Here is a 13658-nt window from a genome sequence, read left to right as displayed (position 1 = left end):
ACATTCTCTAATAAATAAATCTATACCGGGATTAAATTACACACAGATGGACTTTTTTTTTTTTTTTTACTAATTAGCTTCACTTTTATGAAAGGGAAACCAAGTAAAGACACGTTTCAGTTTCCTTTTTTATTTTTAAGAACAACAACAAAAAAAATACTCATGCAATTATTTTTCATTCCGCTTCACAGTTTTGGTTCATCAGAGAAGATCCCAATAATTCCTGGCTGAAATTTGTCACACTGTCAGGGTTCATCTGAAAACGATTCGAATGCGCCAAGACGAAAGACAAATTCTAACCAGGAGCTCAGATCCTGCGTATAGACATCAAGACGTGACACAGAGTAGCACAAACGTCGGTTTAATCATGAACCCGTCCAACAGTCGCATCAAAGCTCCAGAGATCCACAAGCAGTTTTGTTTACAGTATGTACACCAATTCACAGAAATACTATATTCACACTTTCAGGTATTCAAAAATAATTCTGTCTTTTAAAATCGTCTGAGGTTCCTAAAATGCTAACTGGTGGTCCCAGTTTATAAATAAAATCAATACTGTGTATGACACTATAACAATGTTCCAGATTAATTAAAATTTTTACTTGGAATATTAGTAAAAATGCCTATAAAATGCCTAAATGGACAGAAGTGTTAGAAATCAAAGACAAAAACAAGTTTCACCAGATATGTTCAAATATTTATTACTGCAAATAGCATTTTGTTTTTACTTGACTGCAACTTAGTTGTGGAGGTGCTTGTAGTCTAACTAGTTTATGTCTAAAACAATGAAGGTTCTCTCAAACTCAACAAAGTCCTCCATGTTTTAGTTTTGTTTGTACAAAGAGAATTTAATAAGGTTGTTCCAGGTAATGAGCTAATGAGGCTAAAAATCCGTAATGTCAAGCTGTTTCAGGTTTGAGTAGTAGGAAAAAAAAATAATAAAAAATGCAGCAAAAATGGAATGGATGCATAAAACCAAGGTGACCGGAGGAACGATTACATGACAGAGCAGCACTGGCAGGTTTGTTTTTTGGGCGTCTCAGATTTCTCCCCCTGGCTCGCTTTGCTTGGGCTCCGTGTCTCTGAACAGGGAAGGCTGTTCGGTCCTGCGAGTTCTACGTTCAGGTCGGGGGATGGGATTTTCTGCAGAAGGGCCTCCTGCTCTCCAGGCTCTGCCTCTGTGTTCTGGTTGTCCTGGGAATCAGTCAGAAGCACCTCCTGGAACTGGCCGAGATTACAGGCACGTTCCTCCACTTTTACTGCTTCTTCAGTCACGTCGGGCGCCGCTGGTGGTTCAGCTTTGGCCTCAGCCTCCGTCTCCGAAATGAGAGCAGAGGGAGATGCTTCGGCATAGACGGGCACCAAAGAAACGGCACCAGAGTCCAGGGCTGTGGGTGGCTGTGGGCAGTCTGGCCCTTCCTGTTTTTCATCACGGCCTTCAACTTCTGTCCCTTCATCTGGCTGGCCGTTTGGTTCTGTATCGCCTTTAATGTCTCCTCTGTCTTCAGGTGTTAGCTGGTCTTTGACAGTGAGCTCAGCTGCTTCCCCATTCTCAGTCACAGGTGAAGTTTCTGGAGCTCCTCCTGCTTCTGGACCTCCTTCTGTTTCTGGAGCTCCTCCTGCTTCTGGACCTCCTTCTGTTCCTGGACCTCCTTCTGTTTCTGGACCTCCTCCTGTTTCTAGACCTCCTCCTGTTTCTAGACCTCCTCCTGTTTCTAGACCTCCTCCTGTTTCTAGACCTCCTCCTGTTTCTAGACCTCCTCCTGTTTCTGCTACCTGCTCCACAACCTCTACAATCTCCTGGACTCCCTCTGGATTCTGCGTGAACTCCTGCTGGTCCTTCAGGGAAGAAAGGTCCCCAGAGACATCATCCCCTTCATCTGTGATGTACACACACTCTGCTCTCATCACCAGAGTCCCGTCTTCTTCTCCCTCCTCCTCATTCGCGTCAGCCTTTGGAACCTGACTGAGAGCAGTGGCAGTTGTGCTCATCTCTGACTCCATCTCAGCATTACTGGCATCCTTGGTGGTTCCGGCTGGTTCTATTGTGCTCGTCTCACTCTGCCCTGAGACGTCTTCGCCGCTGCCCCCGCCGTTGGTCAAAACGACTGCGGTTTCACCTTGTGGTGTATTTTGGTTCACTTTGATTTCATCACCAGCTGGTTCTGAAAAACACAGAATTGCATGTAAAAAAAAATAAATAAAAAATTATTAATAATACACAAATATCTTAACTCATAAAAATGAAGGGAACTATCTGTTCATATTTCTCAACAAGCATTGCAATAACTAGAAAAACAGTTAAAAGTCAAAGAATTAAGTGACTTCTTCGACTATGTTAACTGGAACGGTGTTAGAGTTATGTTATATATTACATATTTATTTATTTGTTTGCACAAGCATGTGTGTGGGCACAGGAGCAGGAATCTTGAAGTTATTTGGAGCAACAAGTATTAGAGGATTTCCATATAAAAAGTGGTCGGAAACCTTTGAAGTACTGTAGTGCGTGGTGTGTCGCGAGTGAAAGTTGAGAGTTAGCGGCGTTGGACAGCTGAGTCATCAACTTTGAATGACTTTAATATAAAAAGACGTGCAGATTTTGTTTCAAGTTCTCTCCTGTTTCAGCGGCATCCCAACCGACACATCTGTGCACCCGCTGCCCTTTAAAAATGCAAGATTTGCGCTTTAGTGCCCATTGAGGTGAATTCAGATTCATCACATTGTGTTACCGTTTTGTGAACTTTGGCTGCTCTTCGCCCTCTTTCTTTAGGATGCAAATGTCTTGAGTTTAGTTGATGCAATGCATTCTGACAGTTAGGGCGATAAGGGATCCCATGGTGTTACACAGCTTGGCATAAGATCGTGATGGAACAAAATTAACATAAAAAAATGAACAGAGAAAGGACGTATTTTCATCGGAGTTCCCCCTTCATGCTACATGTTATGGCTGCGTATGTGACTAAGCAGGATCTGTCTGCTAATCTGCTAATCTCAAACATAACACAAATAAAAAATGACATTTCCAAACTACCAAATGCAGCAGGCATTCTTGAATAAGTAGTGTTTCTTCCTGTTGATGAAAGTAGAGAGACTTGGAGGATACTCTAACCAAATATGCATAAATCAATTCTTCCCATTAAAAATAATGTTTCGGAAATATAAAAATGCATCCATCATACCCAACTCAAACATCTGTCAATGGAAAAATTTGACATCCTTAATTCAATTTTTTGCTGTGAATGTTATTTTGACTGCAAGGACGGACATTGCTATTGAAAACGGGAGTTTGAAATAGTTGCATTTTTTTCAGATGACGTTAAAATGGTTGCCAAGATCTGTAGAAGCGTAAAACCACAGCAAAAGAAAAAAAAAAAAAATCAGCTCTACAATTCCATAAATGCCAGCTTGTTAGGCTCACAACCTGTGACTGAAGTTGAAATTAATCATGTCTTGCTCGGGGTGCAAAGACTATACCAACAACACGTAAGCTAAGTTTCGTAATGGAGTGATTTCCGATTGAAATCCGGTTGAAATAAAGAAACTTGTCAAAGCCACAGAACCTAAATCGATGCAGAGACATTCTTTCTACTCACCGTGTCTTAAAACTGTAGAATCTCCATTCTCCGAAACGTTGTAGATGTTTTCTGAGGGCAAAACAAATAGAGATGAACGGGTTATTTAATAAATACAACTGTGGATCCTCTGATGGCCTAATATTAAGGGTATTACAAGAAGGTGACCAAATCCTGACTAAACTAAGCCATGTTATTTGTTTAAATAGCATCCACTTTGATTTTATTTCCTGCAAATTAAAAAAAAAAAACAACTGAAAACGAGCAAGCAGAGCAATAGAAGCACAGCTGCTGTGGTGAGTGACAGTAAAGTGCACTTAGTAAAAGGTCAGATGATTGGACAGATGAACATGCAAGCATTAAAAAACAGGTGTCCAGATGGATGACGGCTATGCTTCGCTTTTCACTGTTACATAAATACTTGATGTCTGATTATACAGAGATATCAAGCTTGGTATCACATAGCAAGGAATCTTAAAGTATCACTTTTTTCTGATGTGAAAAAAAAAAATCCACTGAAATTCACTTTTCAAAATACACACTGCTATGAAACAAACGTAGGGCAGCTTTCATGTTTCCTCTGCTTTTTCTAATTGTCACACTTCAATACTTTAGAAGAGAAAGCAGCTCTCTCTTACAAAGATGGCCTGGGCAAATGTAACAGAGCTGTCTTCAAAATGATGTTTTCATTTTGTAAGAAAGAGACGGGAAAGAGGCGCTGTGGGAGAATTCCACAGCCTGTCAGACATCTGGCATAAAAAAAAACATTTTTGTGATCTCCAAAACCCTTGAGAAGACATCCTGTGGACTGACGAGACCTTGGTGGAGTTTTTTGGGAGGTTATGCCCAACGTTAAATTTGGTGTAAAAACTAGCGCAGCACTCCAGAAAAACGTTGTGGTGGTGTCATGATGGTCTGAGGATGGTTTATTTTCAACAAAACCGATGGAACCACAACTTGTGACTTTTACAAACGAATAGCCCGCAGGACAGTGATCCGAAGCGCACCAGCAATGCTGAATTTAATCAATTATGCAAAGAAGAGTGGTTCAAAGTTCCTCCACGTGAAAGAATCATTGACGGGTATCGCTGCGTGGCAGCTGTTGCCGCAAAACGGTGACCTTTGTTCCCTTCTTACTTGTTGTTTGCTCAGATAATAACAGGATGGATTTTTTTTTTTTACACTTTCAAATATGCCAGCTGCATGAGTGAAATGGATTCGTGGCTCATCTCTCAGCTAAAACCGAATCAACACTGTGGAAGCAGGAGGGTTGCTGCTTCATGAGTGTTTTACCATTTGGCTCTGAATTGAATGCATACTTTTTATGCCACTGCAGTTCTGATTCAGCTTTATGTTCATTTCGTTCCACTTACCTGCTTTGGTTTCTGCCTCTTTTAATGCCTCCTGTGAGGAAGAGGGAGAAGCAGAGAACTTAAATTAGAATCGCATGAAAAGGTGAATCTGTCATGTCTCATCAGAAACTGCCTTAAAAAAAAAAAGAAAAAAGAAATATATTGTTGTAACACACTTCCTTTGGTGACATTCCGAATCTGTGTCTGACGCCTTAACCAGCTAAAACCATGGTGATGGTTTAATTTTGAATCTCTGGCATTTGAACCACGCTGAAACTTCTGCCTCGTCACCAGAGGGAGCGATTGAGCTGGAAAGGCTTGGTGTAGAAGTGTGCAAAGCTTCAATTGCGAAAAAGAGAAGTTTACTTATCCTTGGGCCCCCTTTAACAGAAATGTGACCCTTTTTACTGCACCTTGTAAGATCAGATTTAAAACAACAAAAATAAATTAACCTTATGCAAAAAAAATGCACTCTCTATTTGTGAAGTTGTCCAAAACTTGCCCCAAAGTGAATTTTTAAACTTACTTACTTGCTTATTAGAAGAATTATGTAACAATGTCACTTTCATCTGACCTTGATGAAAATTAATAATATGCATTTGTATATTCAAACATTTAATTAAAAAAAAATTACTGGAATGTTGATCTAAGGAAAAGAAACTGAATCACACAGTAGACCCAGAGAAGCTGCAGAACGCAATGTACAACTTAATTTTTTTTTTTTTTTTTAATTAGCAACAGATGTGCTAATAAAATGCATAACTGGTGGCAAAACAATTATTTAAGAGTGGATCAAGCTCTGTACTTTTTTATGTTAAAGTGCTGCTCACATTCATAAAGTTCCTGCTTTTCAACAGGGGGTGCTACATCAAAGGTACACTGAGCGAGCAAATGCATTATGCATAGCAGAGAGCCACAGAGAGGCGATGTGGGAAATTTCCTGCCTAATAGAAGATGATGTAGCAAACAAGTTCGACACATATTCCAGCCCCTCTTTTGTGTGCACAATGCGAGCGTAAACGTGCGCCTTCCACAAGAGATTTGCTCACCATTTCGTGATCTTTCTGTGCAGTCACCTGCTGATCCTCCGACTGCAACCTGAGACGGACACACAAGCGTGTAAGTACGCACATGGATGAAAGAGGCAACGCATTCAAACTCTATGTGGCTTTCACAGAGCAGTAGACATTGTACCGTGGTGAAAGATAATTCAATTCAGCACGAACAACACTTTACAGCTCCCAAGGGGAAATTAAGCAAATCAGAGGAGGAAAAACTGTTTAACAGTGGCATTTGTCTTTTTTTTAAACTAATATTGATGATGTGTGTTAACAGTGTGTGTAAAATGTTTTGTTAAAAAGAGGATCTTTTTTGAAAAAAGTGTACTTCAGATCTTGAAGTACACTATTGAAGACTATAAATATGACATGAAAAAAAAAGTAAAAATACCAACCATGGGTTTTGTGGCTGAGCCCTAACGACCAGTTTCGTAAAGCTCAGACCTGCAGGTATCAGTTTTACCCGACCCCCATTTCTCTTTAGGAGCTTTAAACACCAAATTACTTTCTTCACTGACTAAACAAAACATTTCCACCAAAATAACACTTTTGTTTTTCAAAAACAGACTAGAGCTTTCTCTGTTTCTTACTGCTATTTACCTGTTAGTATAACCCTGCTGACAATTTTCTTTGATTCTTAAGAAATTGTTAAAATATACATATTTTTTGAGTCTCTAATGGCAGTCATTTCTCAATTTCTTGACATATCTACAGAGAAAAAAAAAATCTGTCGATAAAAACGAGAACATAATGTGCCAAAGTTAAAATCTCATCAAAACAAACAGAACGGAAAAGGTTGCATCCATGAATTTAAATTACCTGCTATGTACCAGCTGTACACATACAAAAAAAAGAAGAAATTATGCTGCCAGCCTCTCCACCTGTTTTAACAATCCCAAACTCTTCCTCTTTCTCTGACTGGCATCCACATACACAAAACAGACAGTACCTGTCAGCATGCTTTTCCATATCCTGCTCTTGTGTTCCCCACAGAGAGGAAACGGTGTTCTGGGTGTTTGGTGACAAGGGAGACAAAGGATTTCCTTCCATCAGCCACTGATCTCTTAAAGACTTCCTCTGGAATTTAAGCAAGAGGGTAAGAGGGAAAAAAAAAAAAAAAAGATTAGTGTTAATCAAGTTTTGCCTGACCTGAAGGACTATGCAGAGCAGGTCTGTGTGGTTCTGAAGATACAACCTTAGTCTGACACAGAAGAACGTTCCACTGTTGTGGAAAATATCTTGCTCTGTTCCAGCACCAAATAAATCCTCATTGATGATCCCACTGATATCCCACATCATGAAGACACTCCTTTTGGCCCACGCGAGTCAGTAAATAAGCACCTTTCAGGATGCCCTATTGCCATGGAGTGGGATTTAAGATATCCTCATACACCTGTTTCAACAAACCCAGTCATCTGGACAAAGTGCGCTGTGAGGATATGTTTTCTTGTTTCTCCAGTGCATTTAACATAAATCAGCTTGATTTCCTTTGTCAGACACAATACAACACAGGTGGAAGCCTCAACAATCGCCTGGATCAATGACTTCCTGACAAACAGACCACAGTCTGTGAGACTGAAGTGTTGTGTGGCTAACCAGGTGGTCAACACCACATGAGCACCACAAAGTTGTGTCCTGTCATCTGCAGAGCTACTCAGAGGAGCAGCGGAGCAAGAGGGGAGCAGACTGTGCTTTCAGTGTTTGGAGCAGTGCAATCTTCTCTGCCTGATCTATTGTCAAACGTGTTGGGGTGGTAGCATCAGAGCTAGTTACTTAAAAAGGTAAACAAACTGACTGTGGACTGCTTTTGAATCGCTAGAGATGATGAGATTTCTTCAGAAAACACAGAACATCATCAGCAATCCTCTTCATGACTGTAGAAGCCTCTTTGCTGTAATACTGACCACCACAAGAGGTTGTTCTTCATGCCCAGCCCATAGCCGTCATCATCTACAAATCTTCTTGAAAAAACTTAACTATGGTTTACAGCTTTTATTTATAATCTATTTTTTTTTTTTTTAACTGAACTGAAAACACTTCATATATTGTCCACTTCTCCAAGGTCTCTCAAAAATGTTAGCTGCAGCGTTAGCATCTTTGTTATGTATGTCACTATACATATTTTAGATCTTAAAGGATGTTACAAATAAAAATGCTGGTTGGTTAGCTGTTATTTACATGATTTTAATACATTTTAAACACCACATTAAGTCTATAGAAAACAAACTAGGCTACCAAGATTTCATTAAGATTATTAAATTAGCATCAACTGGCAGTTAGCTACCTAACTGTCATAACTTAGCCTTCAGGAAAATATTAAGCAAACACACATTTAAAAACAGTAAATTAATAAAACAAAGACATGACAAATAGTGTACCTTCAGCTAATATACCAGTCAAGGTAAATGTTGTCTTGTTATTCACCCACTTTTTCCTCATTCACAAACAAGTTAGCCACTTGCAACTGTCTGTTATGGTCCTGTTATTATCCGGTTGCTACGGGAAACAGAATGTTCAAATGAAAATAACTGCCTGTCACCGTATCCAAGCAACAGTGAAAATACTTTGTTTGTTAATCTTTGGACTTTTATTTTGAGACACTGTATAATTCAATTCAAATTTAATTCAAAAGTAATTTATTAATTCCAAAGGGAAATTAAATGTTGTTGTAACTCATATTATCCAAGGTTCTTTAAAACCCCTCAAGTGTCATGAGGACAGTGATGTCCCCATGGACTTTTTGACTTGCATGTAACTGTTTTTGGGGTTGACAGAGTTAAGTAGCTGTAGATAGATGCTAATGTGGGCAGGGACAATCTCCTGAAGCAGTCTGTATTACAGCGACACATTTGAAGCCTGACTGAAGATACTTTGTTGTAAAGCAGTCTCATAAAGCGGATGCTCATGGTTGTCTGTAACTTTGTTAATTTTATTAAGAATTCTTCACTGCACCATCAACTCCAGTGGTTCTACGATAGTCTCCAAACGGAACTGTTGTCCAGGTAAACATGAGGTTATTTGTATTCCTCACCTACCTCCACCTCTGTTTCACCATGATGGAAATAGTGTTTGACCTAGTTCTGTTTCTTCTGAAATCTACAATCACATCCTTTGTTTTGTTCAAATTTGAACACCATATGATATGATGATTGTCTCCACACCAGCCCACAAAGTGCTCCGCCAGATCTCTGCTGTACTCAGCTTCTTGTCCATCTCTGCTGCACCCAACATAAAATTAACATAAAATCATAAACTCAGCAGAACCACATCTACTGAGGTAAGATAATGACCGTGAACGTGTCAACCAGCTTATTTCTTATATTTAGCCAGTTAGGCTATTGATTGCTGCATGGTACAACTTAAATATGGTCTTTTGTTGTGAGAAAAATGATTTACGTTTTTGCCCTAGCTTCTCAATTGGATTTATGTCTTTACTTTGACTGAGCCATTCCAATTATGGATACTCCTAGCCTACTCTAGGTCATTCCATTGTAGTTTGGCCACTAATTATTATCTAACAATCATGTGAGGCGTTCATAGAACAGATGGACTCATGCAGAGGATACATTTCACACAGGCACAACATTAACTTATTATGTGGCTTCTCAAATCAGTTGATTGCATTGGATTTTATTTAGGTAAATTAGACTAGTAATTCATGCTAAGTGCACTAAACAGAAGATATAAATTTTTTAAAAACAAATAAGAGGAATGTATTATTTTCCTTTCATTTCATAGTTATGCACTACTTAAGGTTAGTCTGTCACATAAAATACCAATAAAATATATTCAAGCTTTTTAGTTGAACAGCAATAATATATATAAAGTTTAATATTTCTGTGAGACTGTAAACCTAAACCTTTAATGTACGATTCCCATCCACCAGAAAGGCCCAGATTTCCAACCTTTGGTAACCGTTAACCTGCAGCTACCTACTTATAGTAACTGAAGGCGGCACAATACCACCTCTGTCTCCTTGTGAAGAGCAGAACAAGTCTGGCTCTGTTCCTTTTCCCTGTACAGGGCGCTGCCTTCTCTACAGTTTCCTGCAGGCAAGGAGCTGCATGCAAGTTGATGCTTTCACGTATCGCTTATTTATATTTGCACTGAGGTCAGCTTCAATGCCAAAGCAAATGGATTCACTAAAGGCTGCGATGATAACACCTCCCGTAAAAGGGCACATATCTGGATTGAAATTCAAGGTCAATATTTAAAATCTGTAGCAATTTCTCTTCTTTTTTTTTTATCCAAAAATTGCTGTTCACTGTTGAAGCACGGTGCACAAACTCACAGCTAGACTGCAGGGTCGACGCTTTCCTACATGTTTCATACACGTACCTTCATGGACCACGAAAAAAAAACAAAAAAACGTGTCCTTCTACTGGACAAACTTTGCACAATTTGAGGAATGTGCCTAAGGGCGGCAAAAGACCGTGGAGTAGGAAGTGGAAACGGCAGTTTGGAAATTATGTGAAAACAATGGAGCAGCGCTGTGACTTGCAGAGTGTGTGTAAACAGTCACATAAAAATGATTTTGGCAGAGGAAGGGGCTGCCTCTAGGATTCCAGGGAACAGGCAGAACCAGGAAACGTGACAGGTTATACTTACAGGTCATCTATGCGAGTGTGTGGAGAGAGAATGTGTGAAGAAAGTTGACATACAAACAAGCTGGAGTAAATACACAGATGATGTTTGCTGAGCAAAATGAAGGCAGGATGTAAATGAGTGTGTGTGTGTGCATGCGTGTGTGTAAGGTTAGATCGTCATGCGTGTCAGACCTTGAGCTGTTGTTGTCTAAGCCGCTCATCCTCCTTTTCTCTTCTGACTTTGTCCTGCTCTTCCTGTAGCCGGCGCTTCTCCTGGACAAGAACAAGAGACACAGCAGAGAAAGAGACTTAAGGGTTGAGTATGCAGACAGCACAGGAAGAGTCAGAACCACAATGCTTTAATTGCCATTGTACCGAAGCACAACAAAATTCATTTCATTTCAGAAGTAGGATCACGTAAAGCGCAGGAACAAATCATCATAAACACAGTTAATCTAAAATAAAACATAAACTGAACCAAAAATAATTAATTAAAATAGATTACTAGAGAAGACTCAAAGCATTTAATTTGTTCTGTTGCACCTGGAATTGAAACAGATTTTGGTTGGGCTTTAAATTCCATTGGACCAACACATTCACTATTTTGATGTTGCACAATATTTTAAATAGTTAAGCGAGGAGCATATGAAAAAAAGAAAAGCTTTTTTCGGTGTATTTATGTTTGGCACACCTTAGCAGATGGATGGTAATCTTTTCATCAGAGGGGGACAAAAAAAAAATAATAATAATGTTCCAGCTCCTTTTAAGCAGGTTGGCTTCTGCTGCTACACAGCGTTTGTAAGAGCCAGCTGGAGATGGAGGTCTGGGCTTTCACCACATCATTCAAACACATGAATAGAGCTGCTCCAATAGCAGCCTGTTGCTGTGGACTCAAAATGTGTTTTCGTTTGTTTGTCTTTTACTGTTTTTCCCCCCCATTTTCCATCAAGCTGTTTTTCTATAATTTTAAGATGTTTGTCTAATGATTATATTGCTTTTCTAATGATGAGTCACCATGGCAATGGGGGACATTTATAAGCAATAACAAATCAATCAATCAATCAAATTTTATTTGTACAGCACATTTCAGGAACAAGACATTTCAAAGTACTGTACATGAGATTAGACTTCATTTTGAATTTTATGCATTTAATTTTTATTCTTTAATTATATTCTTCAGTTTCTTTAATAATTTGCAAAATCACATTTATTTGCCATCCGCTGACTGTTTCAGTCAAACCCGCTCGTCACGTTCACATTCAGTGAAATATTTAAAATGTCCAGATAGCAAAAAGAGAGCTGCTGAATCTCTCTATGCTGTGTGTTTTTTATGCATATGTACTCACAGCAATGGCCTCCAGTCGCTGTTTGTATTTCTCGGCCTCATCCATCCTGGCACCTGTCAGACACCAGGACACGATCAAAGTTTAGAGCTCTGTGGTTAACAAACACACAAACACTCAACTGGATCCATTCACTCCACAAGTTTTTATCACGGTAGGGGGTTTGGAAAGAGCAACCCCCCTCTGTACTTTCAAAAAAAAATAAACAAAAATCCACGGAATTCCTCTGAAATCCAACAGAGCATTTTCTTCTGTTGGTGTGTCAATTTTCCCAGCTTTTGTGCTGTAATTTTTTGTTTTTTTTGTTTTCATCTTTGTAAGTGTAAATGTTGGCTGTCATCTGAAGAGAAGAATCAAAGAGCATTTCTGCACAAGTCCCCAAACTCCTGCAGTCTCGTTCCTGCAACATCAGAGACTGAGTAGGCAAGCTGATGAGTGGGAGCAAGATCAGAGGCAGAGGCTCAGGTTCAGCCTTCACAGTTGGCAAAGTGTGTAATTTGGCAAGCATAAGGCAACATGTGCCCTTAACGACAGAGCTCCTCTGACCCACAGTCCCAAATAAAAACCGCAAGAACGTCCCCCTTCTGATCAATCTTCAAGTTTTGTCGTGACACGTTCTGTCTGAGAAAAGGAGCAGAGGAAATATTAGGTTTTCCCTGCAGCTAACACTAAATTGGAAAATATTTGAGTTCTACAAAACCCAAAGGTACACAAGAGAGCTTAAAGAAGAGTCATACATAGCAACCAGCTCCTCAGCACTCCATCATTCTTGTGCTCTCACAAACTACGACGACAACAACAACAAAAAAAACAGCTCAGACATCTCTGGTTTTATCAATTAAAAGGACAAAGAAAAACAAATCTTACGAAAGCCAGAAATTTTACCCAAACAGTTATTTGTCAAACCCAAACAGTTCTTTTTTCAGGGTTTGATAATTATACCACCTGGATTTTACAAAAAAAAAAAAAAAAAAAAAAAAAAAGTGGTATTGTGAATACTTGCCAGATGCACTGCACTCACTTCCATTCATCCCACTGTTATTTTCATTTTCAGTACAGTTCAGGTCAGGGTGTTTCCAACCACTTAATATTAACCTGCTTTGTCTCATCCAAAATTAATTGTGATGGGTCCTTGGGGTTGTGGTCCTCTCATTTTCAACCATCTGTCAATCAGAAACGGCTGAGACACGGCCAAAGCTCAAACCTGACATGAACTGGAAACTGCTGGATCATCAATATCACTTTCCACTCCTTCGTGCTTGACTAAAACTTGCAGGAAATAAAGTTTTAATTTACTGTGCCAACTATCAGTGTTAATGGCAACATAATGCTCTGGGGTTGGTTTGTTGCCATGGATAATAGTGTTTTGTACGTGAGGATGATTTTTTGTTTACTGAAGTTGAGCCAGGTGAAGATACAAACTTTGAGGAGTTCTGGGTAGAATGTATTCACACAAAAAAAAAGAAAAAAAGAAAGAATTTTTCATCTTCATCTTAAATATAAATTGTGTATTTTGTAAACTAGCTTTACTGCTGATGATTATTTCAATAATCAATTCATCACAATTAATTATTTCAGTCCAAGTTGATTATCTTAAAAAGTAAATAATTTTATTCAAGAGGAGGGAATCACATATTCAGCTAGGATGCTAGAGCCTTGATGATGGTTACAAAAAGAGTTTGGTAAAGGTTGTAACATTTACCCAAATATTATCGGTATGTATGGAAATATCTGAGCTGTGGGTTAC

The 13658-nt window shown here is 39.1% G+C and overlaps 1 protein-coding gene across 7 annotated transcripts in view; it reads right to left on the bottom strand.

The window, feature by feature from the left end:
• Positions 1-345: 345 nt before the first annotated feature.
• palm3 (paralemmin 3) overlaps positions 346-13658 on the bottom strand; it is a 35508-nt gene continuing 22195 nt past the window's right edge. The window contains exons 1-8 of one of the 7 annotated variants that reach the window (XM_016671322.1): positions 11915-12073; positions 10761-10841; positions 6932-7059; positions 5974-6022; positions 4946-4976; positions 3594-3644; positions 1740-2165; positions 346-1631 (exon numbers count right to left, since the gene is read on the bottom strand). In XM_016671322.1, the coding sequence (XP_016526808.1) occupies positions 997-1631; positions 1740-2165; positions 3594-3644; positions 4946-4976; positions 5974-6022; positions 6932-7059; positions 10761-10841; positions 11915-11959 (1446 nt within the window). In that variant the 5' untranslated portion in view covers positions 11960-12073 and the 3' untranslated portion in view covers positions 346-996. Of the gene's footprint in view, positions 2166-3593; positions 3645-4945; positions 4977-5973; positions 6023-6931; positions 7060-7131; positions 7173-8360; positions 8500-10760; positions 10842-11914; positions 12075-13658 lie in introns of those variants that run through there. The other 6 variants (XM_016671323.1, XM_007551632.2, XM_016671320.1 and 3 more) reach the window with 6 other exon arrangements.

The sequence above is a fragment of the Poecilia formosa genome, unplaced genomic scaffold (genome assembly GCF_000485575.1).
Source record: "Poecilia formosa unplaced genomic scaffold, Poecilia_formosa-5.1.2 Scaffold43, whole genome shotgun sequence".
NCBI classification, from domain to species: domain Eukaryota; kingdom Metazoa; phylum Chordata; class Actinopteri; order Cyprinodontiformes; family Poeciliidae; genus Poecilia; species Poecilia formosa.
Note: the sequence above shows the minus strand (reverse complement) of the source record. Positions and strands in the feature narration are given on the sequence as shown.